This window comes from Cyprinodon variegatus, unplaced genomic scaffold (genome assembly GCF_000732505.1).
Source record: "Cyprinodon variegatus isolate N-32 unplaced genomic scaffold, C_variegatus-1.0 Scaffold436, whole genome shotgun sequence".
Classification (NCBI taxonomy): domain Eukaryota; kingdom Metazoa; phylum Chordata; class Actinopteri; order Cyprinodontiformes; family Cyprinodontidae; genus Cyprinodon; species Cyprinodon variegatus.
Window position 1 is genome coordinate 192811 of NW_015150889.1, and position 22753 is coordinate 215563.

The 22753-nt window shown below is 36.8% G+C and overlaps 1 protein-coding gene across 1 annotated transcript in view; it reads right to left on the reverse strand.

The window, feature by feature from the left end:
- LOC107093626 (vasoactive intestinal polypeptide receptor 2-like) overlaps window positions 1-22753 on the reverse strand; it is an 84756-nt gene that overhangs the window by 48265 nt on the left and 13738 nt on the right. The window contains exon 2 of the mRNA XM_015388807.1: window positions 8080-8185. Coding sequence (XP_015244293.1) covers window positions 8080-8185 — 106 coding nt within the window. The remainder of the gene's footprint in view (window positions 1-8079; window positions 8186-22753) is intronic.

Below are 22753 nucleotides of genomic sequence, written 5' to 3' on the forward strand. Positions count from 1 at the left end.
CTCAGCATGCTGAGTTGGGTAAATCATTAGCAGACAGAGCATCTGCATAGAAAAGTACAGTTATGATTCTGAAGTATTTAGACATCCAAGACATTCTGTGGCAGCCTGGAGTAGACCTGGTTATAATTTTTTTAAGATGGCTTCATCTCCAGGTACAGCCTATGGAGCTGGTGGTGATATTTCCTATATTGGTTGCATCTCTAGGAATCTGGTGAACCCAGGAAAAATAAAAGCAGCACTGCCAGTCACTTCATGAATCCATTTCTGCCATTTTAAGGTGAAACCAATAACCGGTAAAGTCAATGACGTAGGAGCTTTTTGAATGCCGAGCGATTTGCTTTTACTGGCCAGGCAGATAAGCAAAAGCAGGCGAAACTGGCAGTTTTCGCAGATTTCACTTTAAGTGTGAATGCACCTCTAGAGGTTTGTTAACAGATTATTTTATAAATAGTATTTTGTCTGTAAGATATAGATTTTATAAAGGCCTAACTCAGTCACATCTGAGCATAATGGCAGTTTCTAAAGTCTCATACGTTGCCAAGACTTTCAGTTTGTATATGGCAATAAATTGAAAACTTATGTCTGATATATTACATTTTGTCAGTAAATCTCTTTAATTATTACACACTGTAACTTTAAATAATACTGGAAAATATAAAAAAGGCATCATTGTGGGAACAATCTAAAGCTCATATTTGGATCTTCTGTAGTTCTAGATTTGTCTGATGTTCGCTAGCTAGAAACTTGAGGAATCCACAGACAACTTTGATCTTGTTTTCCTTCTGGAAGAAGACAGGATTATAATGACCAGAAAATGAAAAACCCAGAATTCAGCAAGAACAATAAGGGGTGTTTCAACAGTTTATTTGAATATTAAACTGCCGCAGGTTAGGAGGGATTCAGAGTCGGCAACTAGAACTTCTGGAAGGAGATTGAACAGTTCAGAGTCCAGACAAAAACAGAGGGAGGTGTCTCCAACATTTAATTCTGGCTCACTGGCCTTCTCTGTGTTTGAGAACAAACTTTGAGAGTTTCTCAGCATGTCGATTGGCATGTGACATCACTGTTGAACATCAGATGATGCCACAATCCATCCAGGCTGAGTTGAAGGAATCCTCTTTTGACAGTTAATCATTGGTCCTAGGGAATGCACAAGGGCAGATCCATGAGAGCAGAGACAGGTTGAATAATTACGGGGAGAGGCTAAGAGATTCAGGAGGCAGAATCAGGTCAGAATTTAGGGAGGCAGACAGATAGCAGGAGTGGTGGAAGAAACTCAACAGTTGTTTGTAATAATCTGGCACTAGTGAGTGATCTGAGAGCCAGGTATATAGTCAGGTAAGCAGGTGAATCTGATCGAGGCTGATTGTAAATGGGGTGGAGACAAGTGTGTTGAATACTGAATCAGATCAGCACTAGGAATCATCAAAGGATGGTTGTAACTGGAAAGGCTTCTTTGTCATGATCACAGCCCTGATAGCTGATCTTTTTGCTCATTTTACTCACCTGCCCTATCCTCCCCACTCACTAATTATCATTCATCTTATCCACTTCCTCCCTCTGCTTTATATACACGGTTCAGCCCAGCTATCGGGGCCAGATCATTATATGTTTGTTTGAGTTTGAGTTTCAGTCGGAGATCATGGCTTATTTCCAGAGTTCATCTTCCCTTTCTTGGAGGTCAGTGTTAGAGAGGGTTTTTGTCGTGTCTTGGTGTTTCCTGATTGTGTTCTGGCTCTCTCTGCTGAGCTCGCCCTGTTCCTATTTTAGCTTGGCGGATTGGAGCTAGTTTAAAGTTCTGTGGTTGTCCTCATGTTGTGTCTTGTTCTGCCCCTCAACTGCCGAGCCTACTTGTCTGCATTCGAAAGTGTCCGCCTGAACTCTGTGCTGGAGTCTTGGAATCCTGAACCTGCCTGAACTCTCTGTGGACTTTTGGAACCCCGGATATGCCTGTTCCGGTTCTGATTGGAACCCCTGGTCAGCAGATTATCATGGTCACTTACCTGTGTTTCTCCCTATCAAGAGTGTCAGTGATGGGTGGTCGCCCCGCCTCCCCCTGCAGTCTCTGCAGGTCTGCAGTTCTGCATTCCATTCTCTGCTGTTTTTGTTAATTAAACTTTTTGAAACTTCCCACTGTCTATCTCGTCTGAATACTGGGTCCCTCTGTCGTCTTTATGACATTTTTTGGCTGTATGTCTAAAGTTGCCCAACAACAATAAAACCTCTGAGATATTAGACTCATATTAGACTCATATTTTGGCCACTAAAAATTTTCTCGCTATTCATTAGAAATAATGTGAAACATACATTTGAACTCTGTATGTTTTTATTCTTGTTCTGTGAAAAGGTATAGCACTATTATCTTAATAAAAAACTGTCCTATTTATTGAATATATATAGCTCTTATTTTTGGTAAATGATTTTTAAAATCTGTTGCCGCATTTTTTCTCTATCTAGTTATTTTTTAATGTTTTTTTCTTTCTTTTGATCAATTTCAGAGTTTAAGCTGCTCTATGTTTTCTTTATGGCTGAGTGGCTCTCATGACATTTTTTTTGTGTAGATATCACACTATAGCTCATGAGGGTCAGGACATGGGCTTGTTTGTTCCACCCTATCAATTCTGACCACACGACAGCTCCCAGTAGACGTCTAATGCAGCAGCATGAGGCTATTCTATTTGTGACCACTATAAACATAAATGTTTCACTCAGTGGGAAGACCTAAATTTGGATTCCATCCACTTCCAGAATTAGCATAGGACTAGACTGAGAGAAGAAAGTCAGTACACAAATGGATAAAAAGGATGAGAAGGTAGATGTGGTAAAAGGAGAGATGAAAGAGTGTGAGTGCACTTGTCCCCAGGGTAAAACAGCTCGAACACCAATCCAAAATCATTGGTGCATGAATAATAAAAAAAAAAAACTCCATCTATGTATGCCTCCTTTTAAAGAAACACATAAGGGGCAAGACCTAAGGTTTTAAGCTGCAACTCGTAAAAAAAAGCCAAATGCAAGAAGTCACTTTGACAAACAGACTTCTTGTTCATGAAACATACAACTATACTCCATATATCTTCTTTAAATATGTATCCAGGATGTTGGCGATCTTTGAGCTATTTTTAGATTAAATGCTTCATATTGGTACAATGTGTGGTGATGTTAAATTTTCCTTGTAAAGAAAAGTTAGCTATGGATTACCACAAGATTCAGTGCTCGGCCAATTCTCTTGACTTCATTTCTTTTCCTGTTTAAATGATCAAGCAGCATGTGATATATTTATATGGTCATGGTAAATATCTATTCCCAAAGCCTAATCAGTTGTCTTGACTATAACCATGCCTAAAAGATCTGAAAGACCCTGAAGCACCCGTGATTTTCTGATCTTAAATCATTCTTGGAGTAACATTAGAAATATGAAATACTTTGTTTAGTCGATAATTTATCTTTAATTGCACTGACTTAGTTTTTAATTATAATATAAAGAACTTTGTAATCTTTGACTAGGACAGGCAAATAGATATTGTGAATGATCTATTAAATGCAATGCAGGGTCTTATTCTCTGCAGCATTTACTTTGTAAAAATAAATCTACTGATTACATTTTATGGCAGTTTCACAAAGTTATGTTTGAATAATTATGAAATACAGTAATAGTTTTTCAGTTGCTGCTAAGATGTAGCTTTTATTGTAGTTGTTCATTTTTGTTAAAACCTACTTTATTAAATGACCTCAAAAAGAAAAAAAAAACATATTTAAGCCAATGCTCGGAAAACAAAGGAAGGGTAAATATAAATTTGACAAAAAGGTCGGAAATGTTTTACAGTTAAGGTATATACTGCAACATTTGAACTTAAATAAATACTGTTAAGTAAATACTGTTTAGTTTTTCTTGCATAGGCTGCACAGGCATCATACAAATTTTCCTGATTTAAACATAATTTGAGTAGAAATGTTGTCTTATGAGGTACAGTCTACAGATTTAGTCTTACTTTCGCTCTCTTGTCTTGACTGACATTCAGCAATATCCACTCCTAATTTATGAGGGTTTAATAGGACTTTGGTCCATCCTTTGCAGCTGGAACAGATTCAACTCTTTGGGGGACGGTTGTCCAAAAGGTTTAAGATGTTTCCACCATTCTTGCAGTAGTGAATTTGTGAGATCACACACTGATGTTGGATAAGAAGGCCTGAATGTCAGTCTCTGCTCTAATTCATCCCAAAGGTGTTCTGTCAGGTTGAAGTAAGGACTTTGAGCGGACCAGTCAAGTTCATCCACACCAGACTCTGCAATCCATGTCTTTATAAACCTTGCTTTGTAGAGGGTGTGCAGTCATGTTAGAAATAGAAGGAGCCAGATACAAACTCTTTATAATGTCTTGGTTTGCTGAAGCAGTCAGAGTTCCTTTCACTGGAACTAAGGGGCCAAGCCCAGCTCTTGAAAAACCACCCCACACCTTAATCCCCCCTCTACCAAACTTTACACTTGGCACAATGCAGTCAGATAGGTATGGCAATACTGGCGAACGCAGACTCATCTATCTGATTTCCAGCTCTATGCCTCCCAGTTATATATAACAAATTCAAATACATTAGAATTAGCCTGAAAATCCAATAAGCCTACATATAATCTAATAATTTTACTCACCTTTCAAATATTCTTTATTCTTATTTATTTTTATAAAATAGATTGTTAATCAGAAAATCATTATGACTTTTATTGGCTAATTTAAAGTAACCAAGGCTATGTGCTGACAATGAATGAGTTAAAACTATTTAACAGGTCCATTAAACTAAGCTATTTACCATTGATCATACAACAGGCTTTCTGCAAGTCACACGAGGGACCTTGCACTCAGATATCAACATTCAATTCATTTATGACCATTGGCCAGACATTTACATCCAATTTGGCAGTTCATTCAAGATAATAATCTTAACATGTGTCTTAAATTGCTTAATTAAAATGCATTTTTTAAACCTTCGATTCTCTCCTCCGGGTTTCATCTATTGTGCCGAGCATTACCTTCCTGCCGAGATTTACCTCCCTTGTCGCGGGAGCCCACATCGCCCAAAACTCACGTCTATTGATGAGAAAACGGATTGAAATATGAATGAAAAGGGAAATTTTAAACATATTCCTAATTTTTTCATATTTCTTATACATGGATGCCTTAAAATGTATAGTTTTGGTGGACAGATAAATTTAAATTCATAGGATTTTACTTGTATGGAGGCACGTTTCAGTTGATGCGCTACAGTCCCAATTTTGCTATCAACACCATCCTTGATCATTTCTGAAACTTTATTTGTTAAACTTAGAACTTGGAACCTGCCGAAGATTCCCTCCCCTCCTTATTTTCACTTTCATTTTCCCAGACTTATGAAATTCATACCACAATCACAGAGAACCGGTATGATTATGTGGAGAAACTTGCATAATTGTAAACACGTTATTTCTCAAACTAAGCAGAGGAGGGAGATCTCGGCAAGTTAGAATCTGGAACCTGCGGAAGATTCCCTCCCTTCCTTATTTTCACATTCCCTCAAATCGTGTTGCCTTTCCGCTTGGCCGTGATGCTGTTCAGCACACCGTCAGCTTCTCTGCTGGTGATGGCAGGCTGTGCGCTACTCATAAGGGCAAGGGTTAGTTTGTGCCTTCAAGTCGTTGCCCATAGGAAGACATTACTTGGATATAACCTAGAAAGGTGAGGCACAATCCATTTCTTCTACTTTGTATGTATTTTCTCTTTTTTAATAATTTTTCTCTTTCTGTTAGCTTTGTTGGGCCAAAGTACACATAAACAAACCATAACTACATGTGAGGGAGGCTCTTTGCTCTCTCTCTCTGCATCTTAACTGCACTCTGAAGGGACACCTCAATTTTTTTTAATTAAATCCTTTACAAAGTTCAGTCTCTATTTAACCAGCCTTCAGACAGGTCATCAGTGCCAGATTACTTCGAGCCAGTGGTGGACCTGTCCTCAGACTTCTACTGGATTTCTGCCTGTCTGTTAACTGAACCTGGAACGGATTCGTGACACCGTTCTGGATTTCCCTCGGCATCGCTTTGTACCTCTGATCTCCTGGCTCTGAATCCTGAGCAAGTCACAGAAACCGGTTTTTGCATCGTCTTCTGGATCATCCTGCCTTCCTTCATCTGCTCAGTTCTGATCTCCTGCCTGTCCTCCGACCACCATCAATGTCTGGGACTCTCTGAGCGGCACCCACTGCGTCATGTTGGCAGCCGACCGGCTGGAAGCCTTACCCTCTGGACTTTGACTGATCTATAAGACCAGGTTAGTGACTCACACATTCGTTATCATCCATTTACAGAAAGATGTGGACACCAACCTGTTGTCTCCTCCTGCAGAGGTTCCTACCTTAGATGCTGACGCTGTTCACGTTTTCTCTTTCCAATAAAGGTTTTGAGAAATTTGTCTACCTCGAACACTGGATCCTATTATTCTCAGCTTAACATTCTGATTAATATCTCTAAAATATCTCTTCAAATGCAATGATGTTGATTTATTTTTAAAATGCTCCCAGCAAGTCGTGATAAATGTTTGGTTTTCCTCTCAGATGTTTAGTGCAGTTCAGTCGTCTATTTCAGAGAATCCTTGAAACTAAATGAGTTCTGCTTCCAGTGCAGGGCTGAACCTCTTTCTAAACAGTTTTTTTATCAGGTTTCCTGCTGTACAAAACTTTTCCAAAATGCCATTTCATTAAAGCTTTACACAATCAGCTGCAAAGTTTGCAGAGAGACTTTTAAAGTTTAAAGTAGAAGTTAATGAACTGCGCATTTTCTGAGAGGAAGTGTGTGTGATTCATATTCCTCAGACTGACTTGTTTGATATTTTCTACTCATGTAAATTCTTTCCAAACATCTTAGATCCCATGAACAATGTAACTACATCCACCAAAGAGCATCTGGTGTGCGATGGGAGTATAACCCTTTCCCCAGATGGTTTTTGCACAGTGTCCTGCATCCTGTGCATAGAATAAAAAGAAACGTGTCTCCATCCGAATTCTGTGCTGCAGAAATATAATAAGCATTGCTTTCATCTAGGTTTTGGTGAGCAGAGAGGAAATCTCTTGCATCTCTAATCTAGTTAGGTTCAGGTATGATTTGCTTGTAATCCATTTTCAGTCAATGAAATTGCTGAAAGAAGACCCCATATGAACTTCTGCTGTTGCTTTTTTCCTTTTGATATATATTTTGAAACCAGAAGGAAAGATATGTAACCAGCACACTACATATGTTCCAGAGCTCTGATCTAAAAAGTCTGTACATACAGATATTTGGAACTTGAAAGACAGCTTTCTCACTGTGCACGTATTGCAAGTGTTTTCTCTGTGAAAGATAATTTCAGCCTTTTACGGCAACAAGCACAAACCCCCTGCAGACATCAATACAGCTTCAATGGCTTCCATGCAACGGATGGTGCCTTTTGGAGCGAGTTGAAAAAAATCTGAAATTCCTGCAACGAAATCCTGTTCTATCCATAAAAGCTACCACAAGCTGACTGACATAAAACTAAAGAAAGATCAACATGAGGTGCCTAATTAGGTCATTTGTCAGATAAAATGCTGATTTAAAAAGCTCTACAGAGTATTTCTGGATTGTCAAAAAGAAAGTATGAGCACAGAGATGTAAAATATCATATACTGTATGCAGACACATATCCATCACTGCTATAAAGTTAAGGGAAACATTTTCCATGTTAATCTTGTGACAATAACCTTATAATATGATAAAGTAATGATACTGTATTCTAACCAGACACTCTGCCTGTACAGTTAAATATTTACTCACTTTAACGTATTTACCATATATCTTTTTATTAATTCAGCTAAATCGTTTGCATACTTTTTATTCAACTGTACAGTTATCAATACAAAACATTTATTTTCTTTACTTTATGAAATTTATTTTTAATCTAATCTATGCAGTTTATACCTGTAAACTTTCCTGTTTAGCTGGTTTCCCCACTACCACAATTGCTTCGCTGTTGGAAAATAAAGGTATTTCTATCCTATTTGAATTAACAAAACGACTCTGATGTTTACATTGATCCCAACCTTCAGCATTGCCAGCAGCCTCGTCCTCCTTCAGCCTCCTCACACAGTCAAGCTCATCTTTCTCCACCTCCAGCAAGAAGTTGCAACTTGGATTTCGTGCAACAACCTGTGTATAATAAAAGCAAGAATTCAGTTTATGAGCTTAATATGCCATGGTTTTAACTCAAATGCAGCTAAGGATTTATCCAGAGTATGTTCAGACCGATGTAAGGATATTTGTGCCAGGAGAGTAAACATATCCTTAATAAGACCAGAAATGAAAGTAATGTACTTACAGCATTTATTCCCCTTTTTATATGAAATATAATGCCTAAAAAACAACCCAAAAAAATGTTGCATAATTTAAGTTTCTGTTTTAATATGTAAAAAAACAAAAACAAACGTTTGTTAAAGGAAATTAACAAAAATAATTTGACTTGTTTCAAAAACGTTCGTGTTTTTTTTCCTCACATCAAGTATTGATAGTTAAAATAATCATATTCTTGATCAAATAAATTTGGGTGATCCAATTTCATCACAAAGTCAAAGAACCGGTTAATTTGATTATCTAAATTGCTCCAAGAGGTGAGTGTCTAGATTTCATTTAACTGGACTTTTCCTGTTTGTGAACCTTCCAGAACCCCTAGGGCTTGTGGATATGGTTTATTAGAAATCCCCTAAGTGTAAATTAAATTACTAAGCAAGGTTTTAAATTATCAACATAAACTTGCCTTTAGCATGAACTCACTGAAGACTTTGAGGTAGCAAAAATGTATGTTTTTTTTTTTTTTTAACAACTTTACATTTTTTTTCTTTTCTTTTATTATGTACCGTAGGTCCTAGTACTTTATGTTTTTATTTAGCTGCTAATGTGGCTTTAATCTGATATTAAGAGGACACCGCTGCATTGTCATTTAATTCAATTCCAATAATTTTTTTATTTAGTGTCAATTCACAACACATCACACTACATATGTCATCTCAAGGCTTTACAGAGACAATGAGAGCACTACAAAAGGAAAAACAGTTTAATGCCGTTTTCTGTACCTTTCTTAATTTTATTATCGTGCTTTACTTTTATTCAACCAATTTGATTTTGTTTTTAGTTCAGGTAAAAACCAGTCTTTTTATCACCCTAACAAAATTGTCTATTCCTTTCTTTAGCTATAGAACATTTTATTCCCCAACTATCTCTGCAGACTTTGATTTTTTTATTTCATACTTAAGTTGAACACAACAAAAAATATTTTTGAGAAAATATATTTCATTGAATTTGCTTTTAGATTTTTTTTTTATCTAAAAGAGAAAATGTTTTAACTAGTGTTTATTTGTCTTGAAAACAAAGCTCACTCTAAAATATGGCAAATAAACAAGATTTTAACTTCTTATTAATAAGATTTTTCAGCTGATCTTGGTCTTTATGCGAATTACATTGGTTCAGTTAACATTCAGAATAAAAAAAATAAAAAAGTTTAATTCCTGTAGAGAAAAAAAAAACTTATACATCTTCTCAGATTATTTTTTTTTTTTCTAAAGTTTACTTACCCTACTGGTAGCTTTTATTACTTTAAAGTTAGAAAACTGATCACATCTAAGATTCTATGATAGAAATGCACGCCGCAGTTTTTTCTGCAGTGAAAACATTTAATGTTTATAAGATTAATAAAAAAGGATGTACATTTTTATGTGTTATTGCTTTAAAAACTGCACCTACATCTCTATATTCCAGGTTCTATTCTTCAGATAATAGATAGTTTTTGCTCCTCAGCACATTTATTGCTATGATGAAAAATTAACACAAAGAAATACCCTGGATTGAAACATCTACTCTATTATATAATTTTAGATTGGGGTGATGTTCTTTTTTTTTTATTCCATTTTCTTAGGCATTTAAAACATCCATCCTTCTTTTTCGTCTTATTCCATCTGGGTCAGGCAGATTTTTTTATTTTAAATTAGATCCTAAAGCTAAATTATTGTTTTGATCAAACCTAATTCTAAACAAAAAGCTGAGGGCATCCAATAAAACCAAAAATATATCATAATTTATTAATGTGCTTTCAGAAATGTATGACATCGTGCTCTGATCTGCAGACTCAAGTAAAGGATGCAGATTTGTGCAACTAGTTTTCCTACATGTTGAAATCTTCCTAAGTCTCTGGCAATGATAGCAGAAACAACCTGTAAGGTTTAATCACTTTCAGATGGATTATTTCTTCTGAAAAAAGGATTTTATTTCTAAGCTCTAAAATCCCTGCAGTCTTTCCTTGAAGAGGAGGGCTAACGTCTCTTTTCATTAGTTGCATGAAATGATACGAATTTAATCTAGTGAGCAGATTTATTTACTGACTGAACTGTTCAGATTTGTGGATGTTGCATTTAATTTTATATGAAGACTTTAAACAACCCTTTGACCATTAAAAGGGTCACAAACTTAGATTGTATACTGTAATTATGGATTTTAAATACATTAAAAGAATCTTTATGAAGTTCTGCTTTCTATACTTTTGCTATAATTTAATTTCAGAGGGTCCTCTATATATAGGACTGTAGAAAGGCTGAAGGGGCAACCTGTTTAATCCACAGCAGGACTTTTGTTTCAGCAAACATTGATTTGTTGATTAAATAATATCAGAATCTAAAGGACACCCACCCGACTCAAGCTGTGCTGTTAAACAGCATTTTAAGAGAGGATCTATTGGTAGCTGTAGCTGCATATATCAAATGTTTTGCACTTCTTATGACCTTTATATTTAATGACCAGATAGTGAAAACTTTCTAAGCATCATATGCCTTCTACACCTTTACATTAATACTTCCAACATCCAGGGGAACTATTTACCCTTAGAATGCACCTAATTAGTACATAGATTAGTGGTGGTTTATCAATAGGGGGCACTAGGGTGCAAATGGAAAAGTAAAACAAAAAGAAAAGTGAAAACTGCAAATAAAATAATAATATTAAGTCCTTATTTACAAAATAACACATTTTAAAAGATTTGCCAGATCCCCCCCTGAGGATGAAAAATGCACACCCCCCTCCTGTGTGTTATAAATCTCAACCTCATCCTGCCAATAGTTGGATCAACCATTTATGAAACAGCTTTGCATGTCAAACCCATGGGTCAGTCAAATCCCCCCATAGAGACGGCAGCTCTTTATCCCCCTCGCATGAGCTGAGATTGGCCAGCATCCACACAGCTCTCCCACAGCATACACAAATGCACATGTGGCAGATGAGCTGCAATTTCATGCATCAGACCCCAATGACTATTTATGCAAGATGAAAGAACAGATTATGATTCAGTTTTTGAAGGAAAACCATCAACAGGCTTCAGCAGCCTTCAAACCAGACAAGAAGAGCTGAAAGCAGCGCAATGAAGAGATGACTACGATTTCAAAAAATCTTCAGACTAGATCACTAAAAGCTAGAATTTACTCTTCACATTAGAGTCAAACTGTTTTCACACACTGTGGACAGAAAGTTACATCTTTCAACCACCATAACCAAAGAAAATCAGTCTTTGTCTCAATTTATTCAAATTTGGCAGCTTTTCCATCAGGCTGACATCTGCTTAAAGAACCATCGTTTTATGTCCACCTGTCTGGATTGTTTCTCCAGGCTGCACAAGCAGATCGTCTCTGCAAGATCATGGCTTTTCACTTTTTTTTAGCTTAATCTGGCTGAAACTCAAACAGGGTCGGTTAGAGCAGCGGTCCCCAACCCCCGGGCTGCGGACCGGTACCGGTCCGTGGGTCATTTGGTACCGGGCCACACAGAAAAAAGTATATATATATATATATATAATTTATCGACAATCAGAGTCTGAGTGATGGTTTATTTTGAAAAAAATTGCGGTATTCTTTCCCAATTACATCAGTCTGTGCCTCTTGACACAGGTAAATTCAGTTCAAGACTCATCCTACAGTATCTATAACATCCTATCTTTGTGAAGCGGGATTTTCTGCGGTTACAGCGACCAAAACAAAGCTACGGAGCAGACTGGACATCAGGAGCACACTTGGTCTGTCATTTTCTCCGATTACGCCTAGATAGGACCGGCTTGTTGTTTTATTTTTATGATGTTTGTATTTGATTTTATCATTTTACTTGATCGTACTGTATAACCCTCCCCCCGGCCGGTCCGTGAATATATTGTCTGACATATAGCGGTCCGTGGTGCAAAAAAGGTTGGGGACCACTGAGTTAGAGGTTACAAACTTTCAAATATTGGTTTTGAACGTCTTTAAAAGTTAGTTCACCCTTCGTTCCTGTTCAGGGTTGCAGGAGGCTGGTGTCTGACTCCATATTAATAGATGAGAGGTGCTGTGCAGTTTGGTCAAGTCGCCGCTCAGAGTCACTTTCAAACACCCAAGCTCATACAGCATCAAACCTTAGAGCAACGTAGAAACACTAATTAACCTAAAAAAGGGGTTTGGACCCAGCAATGACCCACCATGAGGCAGCACTATGTTGCCATGGTAATACTTTTACCAAGCCTCCTGTTATTTGTCAACTAACCACCGCTGAACATGTCTCTTCCAAGCAATGTTAAGTGATGACTTTTTTCTATGCTTTTATTGAGAAAATAAAGACAAAAAAGTGTATATACATAAATATTTCTCCTAATGATGCACAAACTGGTTCCCAATGGTTTGCATAAAGTTCCTGTTTTTGTGAATGTGAGTGATTTCTAATGACAACATTTCTTGGCAATAAAGAGCTGCAAAAATGAAAGTCTTTATTTAAAAAATAAAAAGGAAAGCTCATCTAGAGTTTTATAATCAGATGAGTTTCTGCATCCACCTCGTAGCAGCATGCCACAACAACAAACAGAGAACACTCAGCATACAGGAACAACAGAGAGGAGAAAAACTGATAAAGATGGCTGAAAGAAAACCTTAAATAACTAATTAAAATTTTTTTTAAACAAGTACATTTTTTAAGCAGCAATTTTAAAATGTTAATTTTTTGTTTTTCATATTAGAATATACGTATATTAGAATAGAAGTAAAGTCCTGCGCCACTTGGGAGAATTCGGAAATGCAACGATTGGAACAACCGATTCCCTACAACTTTAAGAACACATTTTTGATTCTCTTTGCTCTCCTTCACCTGAATTCTACCAAAACTCTCATCTCTGGATTAAATCCTGTTTATACACCTTGACCCACAGTCCTTGCCAAGCTCTTGGATAAATAGGCTGATCTACCCTTCTGTGTGCCTGTGCATGTTTCTTACTTACTCTCTGAATTTGGTCATGTTCATTCTTCTGAAATCCTTCTTACCTCCATGCACAGGTCAAGTCGGTCACCTTTGTTCATTACAAGGATCCACCACTGCAAGGAGGACATTAGTTGGATTGAAGCCCTCAGATCAAAGCAGAAAAGCCTCTAATTAAGCCACAAACTTGTTCTCTCACCAGATAGTTTCTAGTGGCTTCCCACAGAGGTCTCCAGACTCACATAAGCTGCAGATTGATTATAAATCTTTTTAAACTTACTTTGTGTCTGGCTGAATTTTACTTAATCTGTCTGGTTTATTACAAACTCTTGCCACTGTTGGAAGATATACTTCTGTGATTTCTTCAAAGCTTGGAAAAACCTGACTTCAATATGACTTTCCTAGGTGTGCCATTTGCACACCTATGTTCTGTAAACAAACCAAACAAGTACATGTTTACTTATAATAAATCAAACTCAGTTGGACTCTATTTATTGCCCTGAATTTTATTAAGGGGCATTAAATTAAACTGGGTGGACTGAAACACAAAATGTTTTGTTGGTAAACTATTTTACAAACTATATAGGACTGTACAATTTTATTATTGTTGTTAGCATTAGTATTTTACAATCTTTTATCATATAAAAGCAACCCTGGGCATGCTTTGGTGGAACAGTGGTTAGCGTGCACAACCCATGTATGGAGGCCTTAGTGGAAAAACAATCTAAAAATAACAAAAAATTTCTTAAATGAAGTATGTTTCCCCTTAACTTGAATTGGTAAATGAGATAGTTTGCCAATGGAATGAGCATTTTTACTCTTAAAATGAGATAATTAGATAAAATCCACTTGAAATAAGACAATGCAATTTTGTGTTCTTATTTTAAGTGTAAATTATCTCGTTCCATTGGTAAAATGTATCTTTTACCTCTTCAATCCAAGAACAAATGCACCTATTTTATGAATAAAAATTACTTATCTAGATTTAGATTTTTTTTTTTCAGTGCGACTTGGTCGACCCAGGTTCGAATCCAGTCTGTGGTCCTTTGGTTTATTTCTCTCCCCTCCTCTCTCACACCCTCTTTCCTGTCAGCCAACTATAAAAAATTAGCCACTAGTGCCATAAAAACCTCAAAAATACTTTGATGTTTCTGATTGTACACGGTGGTCTACAAAGTGCTGCAGTACTAGTGCTGTTGCCTCACAGCAAGAAGGTTTGTTCTTCCTCAGGTCAAAAACATTCTAACTACTTTGATTGACGTCTGCTTCCAGACCCCATGGTGCACCTAAACCCTCACCCCTGTTACCCTGATGGACAAGCGGTATGAGATGGATGGCGGTGACATAAAAATATATGAAGGAGTTGTAAGGCTAATGCTTGGTACTGTATTGCCCCATCTGCAGCAAATATGTGATGAAAAAAGCCTGGTGATTTTATTTTTGATGTCAGATGCTGCTGTGCTCAAAGAAGCACAGGAAATTCAACAGATGTTTAGGATGCTGAGCCCTATCAGTCACCTTTATCGCCCTTATGTTGGATACCAGGGATTATTACAGCTGTGCTGAACTTTTTTTGCTGATATTACATCACCTCACACTGAGGTGCTAAACTTTTATTTCTCTGCACCAGATGTCTAAAAGGTAACCTGTCAATCAAACATGCAGCATATCTTGTCCTGTTTGTTAAGTTTTCAGCCATAATGGATCAGTATTGTGCTGCTGTCTGTCTGTTTTTCACTTGACGGGAGAAGAAGCAGAAGCTGCAGAGTACAACCAGACACACATTTCCAGCTGTGGTTTAGCTCTTGGGAAAAGTTAAAGAGAAACTAGATTAAAGGCAGATGGAATCTAAGTTTTGTGACAGAAGTGAACATCTCACTCATTTAAAGGTGAAGAAAAATTGTATATGTATGGAAACAAGGCTTGGATCTGCTGTACACGGAGGACATCTGTCCCAATCTGGCAGCACTTTTAGAGGTTTCTGCTGCCAAAACAAGTCGGTCTCTCACTCCTTTCAACATTCTCTCATGCCCATTTACTCTGGCTTTTTTATATTTTATCTCTTTGAAGATGGGGGCTGCTCAGGCCCCTTGTTGCAACACCTGTATCACAGCTGGCTGTGAGGAGGCAGCATCCATTCTGAACAAAGTGCTTATCACAGACCGGTTTCTGCAGCCAGGGCCAGTTTAGGTCGATAACGGCTCATCTCAAAGGATGAGTTGTCCATATAAAAACTGAAAATTGTTAGATGCCTTGAATATATTTTCAAAAGCCCATTTGATATTTCAAGGTGTTTCTAGTTTCCAAATAATGACAGGAAATATTCATAGTCCACTAGTCTGTTGTGTTTTAGTGTAACAATGCAGTTGATCCTATTTATTGAGATTTATGTAAATGCTATTTAAGTCAAACTGGCCATATGTGAAAAACAGTGATTGAAGACCTTTTCTATACCTCAGTTTCACCAGCCAAACCAAGGCCTGATTACTGCCACACACGTAGGATCAAAAGATCTCTTAAACAACATTGGTCTGCCTACATGAAATAGGCTAAAGGTCAATAACAGGCAACACAACATGCCTGGATTGACTTCTTTCCCTTTTAATACCATTACAACACCATTTCTATCTGACTTTGATGTTCCAGCAAAAAACAATGAGAGCCATTATCCACAAACTAAGAAAACCAAGACCGGAAGTGAACCTTACCAACAATGACATGCCTACCAAATGAATCCAAGATCACATCAGGGGTTCATCCAGGAGGTCAATCAAGAGTTCATGATACAACAGTAAAAAAAGAGAAACCGATTAAAATAGTATCTAATGGGAGTGTTTCTCAGCTAAAACCATTGCTGACCAAAACAAGGGTTTGTGTCACAATCACCAAAAATATCCTTACTCTCCCCAAGACGTTAAGTGAAATGTTCCAAACACTGATGAGAGATAAAAATACTGACCTGTGTTGGTCCTGTTATGTCTGCGTTAAAAACATTTTAAACACAGAATATGGATAGTGTGACGGGTTGGGGCTGCCTTGTTACTTCTGGAGTTGTGTAAATTGTTTTAACCGCGGGAACAGTCAGTTCTTCTTTCTCCAAGAAAAATTTGAAGGAGAATATCTGGCTGTCAGTGTGTGACTTTGATATCAACCCCAATGCTGTCTAACACCATCTTTTGTTTTGGGCCAGTCAAAGTACAGGTTTCAACCCTATACAATCTATCTATCATAAAAAACATTCAATTGATATATGGGGACCTCTGAGTAACCATGATTCGGCTGGATACATGTAGGCATTTAAAAGATTTGTTGTTCATGAATGGAGTCAGGGAAACAGGTAGCAGGCTTGAAAATGCAGATAAAGAGACAGAATCAGCTGGCGACAGACTGAACTGACTGATTGCAACCTGACAATGCAATATCTGATAGAATGGCGACAGGTTTTGAGCAGAAAAAATGGTTCAGAAGAGGACCAGAGAGAATCCACTAAGAAAAGTCTGAGGGCCAGTATTCAAGAAGGCCGGCGGTGCCACTGATCTCTGTTTATTCACTGGACGCCATATTGGTACTCCCCTCTCCCACAGAGATGCGTTGTAAAAATCCCTACATGTGTAGCATTTGACTGTAAAAACAAGCAGTTTGCGGGCTGTGGGAAGACACTTCATGGATAATTTCACAGTCAGTGGATGAACTACCCAAGAAAATCTATATATACACTGATGTATCCCATAGTATGGTATGTAGCGTAACATTAGTCTGGCTATCTGGGACCGGCTTGAAGACATTGACTGAGTCAGCCACTGAAATAAAAAATAGTAATCAGACTAAAGAGAAAGAAATTCACTCAATGGTGTAACGATACAACAATAGGCCCATAAGCAACATTATCTGGGTGGGCCCCACATGAAGTAAAACAGATTTATTTTGGTTTGAAACATTTTATAGGAGTATATTTTTTACCAACCTTCTAATGAACTATACACAGTTATTAACATAGTAATTAAAAGTACCACTGTCTGCTTTGCTATTGGTGTCGTGTTTAAACGGCTCACCATCATGTGGAAATCTGCCATGTGTTGGGGTATAAATAAGGTCCGGTCAGTCGATCTAGTATCAGGTTGGTCTAAGATGAATTTTCCGCACCATTACATTTGCAAAGAGACGTCCTAGTCCACAACTGCGTAGGGGGCCTACCAGATGTCAGTGACGGGGCCCCTAAGCAACTGCATACTCTGCTTACCGATAGTTACGCCATTGAATTCACTGTGAAATGTCAATGTAGTAATTCTTTATTAAGTGGATGACGCTGTCGTTTTTTTGTAGTGATTGTTGTATTTCTCATTTGAAAAACTCATGTGCTGTATTATATTGCATGTTATATTGATGAAAAAAAGCAAGTTAGACATTTTTCAAGGCTAATGCACAGACAGCATAAAAGTGCATGCATCATTCATGCATAATCTGCAAATATAAAAATACTATAGCATTAACAGTAATGTACTTGGAATTCAGTCTTGATGTGAAATCTTAAAATCATATATAATATGTAATTACCATAACAATGTAATCAATACATGTCTATCACATGTACATCATCAATTTAGCTCTTTTTTTATTATTATGCTCCATAAACATGTTGATGGATTTGTATTACGGTATATGTTATATTACAGGATTTATAGACTTCATTGACTTTATAATGACTATGCAATGTGAAGTCAAAGAAATCTACTTGTTCTATGAAACACCAAGTGTGTTTCAAAGTGATACATTTATCTTTATGCTGTAGTGCACATATTTTTTTACACTGAGACCGGTCTAACTAGGGAGTACCAATATGGCGGTCGGTGGTTTCACCTCAACCTTGTACTACCAACGGGCTATCAGCAATCCAGTAAATAAATAGAGATCAGTGGGCGGTGCACACTGGAATGAGTCTCATGCAGGCTAGAAGCAGATGTTCTGGAGAGGCACCTTTGAATGGGCAAATTTACTGCTGTGAGGAATGAGGTTAATTGGGAGAGTAGCAGGTGCATCTGCTCACTGAAATGAGCAGAGCAGAGAGCCGATCAGTGTTATGACTGCAGTCATAAGATGCCTTGTGTGAGCTGTTTGTTCTTCTTTTTCCTCATCTTTTAAATAACATGGTGCAGGTGTGCGTTCATAATTGTGGATCTCCCAAAGAGCTACAGGGCGCCAATTAGTTACCTGTTGAACGACGTAGCATAAAAGAAGATGCTGGCGCTACAATCGACATCCACCAAACAGGAAACAAGTTCTTTCTCTGTAAATCTGCACTCTATCTGACATAAAGAGCTTGCAGGGATGAGCTGCCTTTTCTGTTTGAAATAGTTTTCATCTGTTTAAAGCAGGGAGGGTTAGTGAAGTAAATCCCACTGCTTCAGTCCACTGGAGTAGTGAACTAAAACCAATCTACTCCTTAAATAAATCATCCTGAACTGTTCTGTTTCGTCCTGTGGCTGCTTAAGTTTTGTCAGAAGGTGGATAATCTTTCACGTTATGATCTGGACCCCTAGACAGGTCATAAGAGCAGGAAGAGGCAAGCGGCCAACCAGCTCAAAAACAATTAAACAGAACAGATTTATGACACCAGTTCCGTTCCCCCACAGAAATGCAATACTCATTTCCAATTTCTACAAACACTTATTTGCAGTTGTTACCAGAGAGAGTAATGCAACCAGTAATGAAGTATTTCAACATAGAGACAGGTTGTTGGATAGTCTTTTGCCTTGATTAATGAAATCATCATTTAAAAAACTGCCTTAATAATTCTACTAGTTATTCTGTTCAAGAGATGAGAACCAGAGCTCTATAAAGGGGCAAATTTGTTTTTACAGCACTATAGTATGTCTCATATTTAGTCAGCCATATGTGAAATTGCTCCTTTTTCTCAAGCTAGGCTTCTTAGAGTAGTTTTGCTCTCTATTAAAAGTGTTTATTTTTATTATTTCCCATAATTCCCACCGGTATCATGCCTGGAAAAAAAAAAAAAAACCTAAGACCCTGGAGAGATATCTCCCTATTGCTGGCTTGAATATGCCTGAGTTTCCCAAAGAAAGAAGTAGAAAAGGTGAAGAAGGTCTGGGAATTTTTACTTTAGGTGACGTTCCCCAACAACTTGTCCCTGGATAGACGGTCAAGTAAGGTTAAGGAAAAGATAAATACAATCCTTTTTTATAAGCGTTAAACATGTGAAACAGAAAGCTTTGACGGTAAAAACAGTCATCGCTTTAAAAGATTTAAAAAAAAAAAAAGTTTAAAAGGATGCAGTATCCAGGTAAATGTTAGCACAATAGCTAACTGGAAATAAATCGACGTAAGAATTGCTATTTCCAAACAGGTGTGAGTTAGTAGCCTCTAAAGTTGAAAAAAGTGTAAAGCATAACCGTACATCTTCTCAAGGTTGAACGTCGAGGCAAATTCATGGTAAAATTAAACTGCAATGCTCATTGAAACTAGACTGTGTGCCCAAGTTACCATGTTAAAGTTTCTGACAGGGTTACAGAAAAGCATTAAATACAACCACCTTAAAAAAAAATACATTCAACTTTTACAGCAACAGGACCTGGACACCTGGCAGTTATCAGGTCAATCATGAGAGGGAAATGTGAGAGCAGCAGCTTTTTCATTTCTTTGCTGCATGAAAAACTTTATCTTTATTTATATCTGATCAAAGAGCAATTGTCAACGTAAAATTTAGTCAATCATATCAATCCCCAATTCCATGTAGCTCATTTTATCTAAATTGTTGCAAAGTATTAGTGAACATCTAATGTTACAAAAGCTAATACCTAATCTTGTTGTCTTGTTACCAGGTTTTCATTTGACTCTCTTTTTTTCTACCCTGTCTTCACTCATACAGACACAATTCAGAATGAAGCTTATGTTATAAAGATTATTTTGACTATCAAACAGTGAAATGAGCCCAGATTGTGATTTAACAACATTATATTAAGACAGAACCTCATCAAATATGGTTTGCTTTCTAAGAAGTGCAAGATTTACCGCCCCATTACAAACTTTTTTTGGATCACACCAAAATAAGTTTGTCAGCAGTGGATGATAGTCTTGATTTAGTCCATTAAATATGTCTGATATCCGATAAAAAAAAACTGTTTTGCTACTTAAAAACTGAAAATGAATTATCAAAACAAAAAAGGAAAACATTAAAGATTTGCTTTGTTTCCAGCTTCATAATCTTCATAACAAGTCAATTCTTAAGTGTCGAGTATCCTGATATAAATAAATCCACCTTATTTTACCCATTTAGAGCCAAATAACAGTCATGCACAACAATTACAGACATCTGTCACATGAGTTTTGGTGAATGAAGGATGGTCCAGCAACTATTTTGCTGAAGAAGAATTGCAGCAGAGGTAACAGAAGCAACAAGCAGGTCCAGAAAAAAAAATATAGACCTGCAAAGCCTCTACGGTGACATTTGGCGCATAAACCTTCAGTGTGAGTTATAGACTAATTACAAAGCACAGGAAATCTGAAGGTTGTCCAAAGAGTAGCACCAGATGCACACCAGGCATGTGCTGTACTCAAAACATATTTTTAAAGTAGGAAATCCCAACTTCCTTCTGGAAAAAAAAAAAACTAAAATTCTTGCAAGGAAAAAAAACATTTCTTTTGCTCAAAAATAGCAGTAAAAATTCTATAAATGTGTTAGATTAACAGTTCAAGTTTGTTAGAAATATATTGGCAAAGTATCCATGAATGGGAATAAGCCCAATCAATCATGTTGTAAGTTTTAATGAGTGTTGGAATGCAGCAGCTAAAGTCTCTGTTATATCCAGGTTGGCAGATGTGCTTCAAGTAAAAAGAACAACAGGTAACAAGGAGAGATAAAAAAAAAATCCCTGTTTTGATACCTTTAATCTTTAAGATAATATTGCTGCTTGGAAAAGCTTGCATTGTTTTTATAACTGAAAAGGCATCGCATTTACTCTATTCATTGTTTTAGCATTGTGGGATAAAGTAGTGAGCAATAGATTAAAAGCTATGTAAGGTTATTTTCATCATTAAGGGTCATCATTATTTTGTTGTTATAGTTGTTTTTAATCAGCACTGAGCAGACACTGACAGTTTTTGTAAACTTTATGAAGAACCCATCATGTCTTCTTATAAAGACTAAAGAAGATCAAATGTTTTCAGACTTCCAACTGAACATTTTTGTCCTCATTGATCCTTATCAATGTTCAGTGCTCTCTGCCTCTATCCCCACCTTAGTGTTGTATCCTGGTGTGTCGGATGTCCATTTATTTTTTTATTTTGTAAGGGATTAAAGTTTTTACCATTCACAGATTTGTAAATGGGTAAAAATGTATGTAGTGTTTTTATTAGAAATTTATCGTTTTTTCATTAATTGAGTTTTAAAAGGGAAAAAGTCCACCAATTAGCAAAGTCCAACTGTCCAAGAGCTAGTTTCCATCTCCAGCTCCTTTACTACTTATAGATATTCAAGTAATTTCTGTAAAATGGTTTTATTTTGTTTTGGACCAAATGTTCACTGCAGCTCAAGTTTTATTTTACGCCACATTTTTTTAAGCTCTGGGGTCCGTTTCACAAAACAGTTTTACCGAATACTCTAAGTTGTCTAAACCTGAGAATAAGGAAACTGACTTTTCTGTTTTACAAAGAAAGTTTCCTCAACCTAAGTAACATTGTCCCCAGAGCTAACCTGGTCGGTAGCATGTTTTCATCAGTAAAATCTGAGTGTCCTCTGTCTTCACTCTCCCTACAGCCAATCATGTTGTTTTAGTTCCTGATTTAGTCCGACTTTTGTTGTATTTTTGTGCATAAAAATATAGATATAAATAATTTACTAGGTCCGTTATACACATTAGGTTATAAAAACAAACATTGCATGTCTGCTTGACGAGGATCTTATTAAAGAATGATCAGCACTTTTTCACAGAAAATTAAATATCTATAGGGAGAGGTTTCTACAATTCTTAACTGTACTATATTGTATTGTAAATATTTAGTTATATTTACAGTACATGAAAAACAACTGAAATTTTTTTCAGATTACCCATAAATAGATATGTTAATTCTACGAGGGGAAAGCAATTTCCAAATTCCTTAATTTGTATTATTTGACTATAAAGAAATGTATTCCAGATATCATAAATACATATTCAGTAAATTAGATAAGTGTCAAAATGGCCACTTAAAATGTTTAACCATTTCTCGGTATATAAAGTTTTTTTAGAGTACTTACCAAAATTCAGTTTCTGCAGAAAAGAAAAAAAAATCTGTTACTACAGTTCTGATTCCAAAACAGATTTTGACCTGGACAAATTCTATTTCAGTGATCTACAAATAGAACATCAGCAAGGAGAATGCTTTTAATAAATGTTAAAACAGCCTGCCATACAGTTACCTTATGCAATAAATCTTTTCTACTCCATCTTTCTCTCCTTTGCATCTGTAGTGCTGTTT